Here is a 2636-nt window from a genome sequence, read left to right on the forward strand (position 1 = left end):
TGGCCATCACACCTAACTAAAGGCATGGCCATCACACCTAACTAAAGGCATGGCCATCACACCTAACTAAAGGCATGGCCATCACACCTAACTAACTAGTCTCCAGCTTTTACTGCTTTGCCACTCCGGGGCTGAGATCAGAGCTGTGTGCCACCACACCTGACCTATGGCTCCTCGTCCTGCTTCTCCACCTCACCTCACATTCCACCATCGTGTGTAACAGTACCATCCTGAAGACCCCTGCTGTGGATCAGAGTGCAGCAGAGGCGGGCCTGGGGAGAGGGGAGAACTTGACACACTTCGTGACCTTAGAGCCTCACCTTAGGGCCTCTGTGATATCTTCTAGACTGAAGTCATCGGCTCCTTCTAGAGGTTTCTGTAGATATCCATACTGCAACAGATAATCCTATAATGGTATAAAGGTTGAAAGAGGGTTAGTCTCAGGGTAAATCTTCCAAGTGACCTAATAGAAGCTGAGCATGGTGGCTCATGCCTTTAATGCCAGCACTTGGGAAGCAGAAGCAAGCAGATGTCTGTGAGTTCAAGGGTAGCCTGGTCTACATAGTGAGTTCCAGACCAGGCAGGGCTCCTTAGTGGAACCTGTCTTAAACAAACAATTCAAATGACCTAACAGACCCATCGGGAGAGAAGGGACAGATATGGAAGGACTGAAAGATGCTGAGGGGCCTCAGATGGAACAGGGAAAAGAGCAGGAGGTGGGTAACATAGATCAGGACACAGAGCACATGGGGAGACGCACGTAACTTGCAGGGCAAGAGGGATACCTAGAGAAGATTATAGCTGGGTAATCCCTGTCATTCCCATGGCCAGAGGACTCACCAAGACTGCCTCCTTCTCTGTTGGCCCCAGAGCCCGGCCTGAGACAGTCAGGGCAAGTAGAAAGCTCAGCCACAACTGTTGCCAGTCCATGGTTCCAGCAGACAAGAGCTGCAGAGGCTGCCTGGGCCCTCTGACCGGAGACTTCTGGGAGCCTGGAGGAACGGGGACTAGGCAGGGAACTCTTACCTCCAGGTCTTCTCTGTCAGCCTCTGGTCCTCTTTATAAACCTTCAACTGAGGAGAGCAGTGGGAGGTGACTCAGCCCAGAAAGATGTTGCAACTCCCTTAACTCCTGCCCTACCAAAGGACAGAAGCCAAAAGAGCCCCTAACATCGCCTCCCCCAGAGCCCTCTGCTGGAGACCACGTGACTTTCAGTACCTCTCTGGTCACTGGGTCTGTCTCCTGGTGTGGTGAAAGCCAGGTCTCTAGACTAGGATAGGACCAGGGCTGCCCCCTAGAGTTGGACATTCCGGCTCAGGGATTTGGAGCCAGCAAATCTCTCAGTCTCACGTGTCCCTTTGCAAGGAAAAATCAATAAGCAGGAAGAGGCAGGGGACAACAGAGGCGGCATGAACTCCAGATCAAGGGGTCAAAGGTGAGATCTGCTTCTTTGGTTTTGCTGTTGTTTCATACAGCATCTCTCTACTTATCCCTGGCTGTCCAGGAACTCCCTATGCAGACCTTGGCCAACTTTGAGATCTGTTTCTTTGCGACTAAAATCAAGTTAAGCCAGAATCTAGCTAGCTTTGTGGTCCAGGCTGACCTTGACCTCTGACCTTGACCTCTACGACAAGGCTTCTTAAACATTTTCCATTTGTGACTCTTTTTGTTAAAGAAAAAAAAACTTTTATCAGATATATTGGTTGTAAAATAGATATTACAGGTACTGGAGACCTGGCTCAGCAGTTAAGAGAGCTTGCTGCTCTTGTAGAGAGACCCCAAGTTCTGCTCCCACCACTAAGGCCACCCCCACAAGACTGCACACAAATGGCATTGCACAAACATATGAATTTTCTTTGTTTTTTTGTTTTGTTTTATTTTGATTTGTTTTCAAGACAGGGTTTCCCTGTGTAGCCTGGCTTTCCCAGAACTCACTCTGTAAACCAGGCTGGCCTCTAACTCAAATTCAGAGATTCCCCTGCCTCTGCCTCCCGAGTACTGGGATTAAAGGCATGAGCCACCATCACCCAGTTCAAAAAATAAATCTTAAACTGGGAGATGGTGTCATGTTCCTTTAACCCCAGCACCTGGGAGGCAGGGGGAGTCTCTGTAAGTTCAAGGACAGCCTGGTCCACAGAGCAAGTTCCAGGACAGCTAGGGCTATGCGAAGAAACCCTGTCTCAAAAAACCAAATAAATAAATCTGAAAATAGGTATACAACTAAAACATTTACTGAAAATAAATCATAAATACTATTATTTTAGAACAGCTATTTTATTATTTGGTGTGCATATAATGTTTACTATTTATTAAAGACAAAAGCTGGTATGCTTTCTACACAAGTAGAAAACTTGAATTAGGAGCGTAGTCCCCACCTCAGAGTCAGGCACGACTGTTCAAATCTGTAACCCCAGTGCTGGGAGGCAGCAGAGGTAGATGAACCCGTGGAGATCACTGGACAGTCAATTCAACGGAGATATGGAGTTCCAGTTTAGTGAGACCCTGCCTTAAAAAACAAAAGTAGGGTCCAGAGCTAACAAGACGGCTCTGTGAGCAAAGACATTGCTGCCACGCCTGATGATCTGAGTTCAGTTCCTGAGTCCCACATGGTGGAAGGAGAAAACTGATTTTTTTTT

The 2636-nt window shown here is 47.9% G+C and overlaps 1 protein-coding gene across 1 annotated transcript in view; it reads right to left on the bottom strand.

The window, feature by feature from the left end:
• Positions 1-1031, bottom strand: part of Mmp19 (matrix metallopeptidase 19) — an 8636-nt gene extending 7605 nt beyond the window's left edge. Inside the window, exons 1-2 of the mRNA XM_005371161.2 lie at positions 841-1031; positions 321-406 (exon numbers count right to left, since the gene is read on the bottom strand). Of these exons, the coding sequence (XP_005371218.1) occupies positions 321-406; positions 841-930 (176 nt within the window). The 5' untranslated portion in view covers positions 931-1031. The remainder of the gene's footprint in view (positions 1-320; positions 407-840) is intronic.
• Between the last annotated feature and the right edge of the window lie 1605 nt (positions 1032-2636).

Source organism: Microtus ochrogaster, unplaced genomic scaffold (assembly GCF_000317375.1).
Source record: "Microtus ochrogaster isolate Prairie Vole_2 unplaced genomic scaffold, MicOch1.0 UNK99, whole genome shotgun sequence".
NCBI classification, from domain to species: Eukaryota; Metazoa; Chordata; class Mammalia; order Rodentia; family Cricetidae; genus Microtus; species Microtus ochrogaster.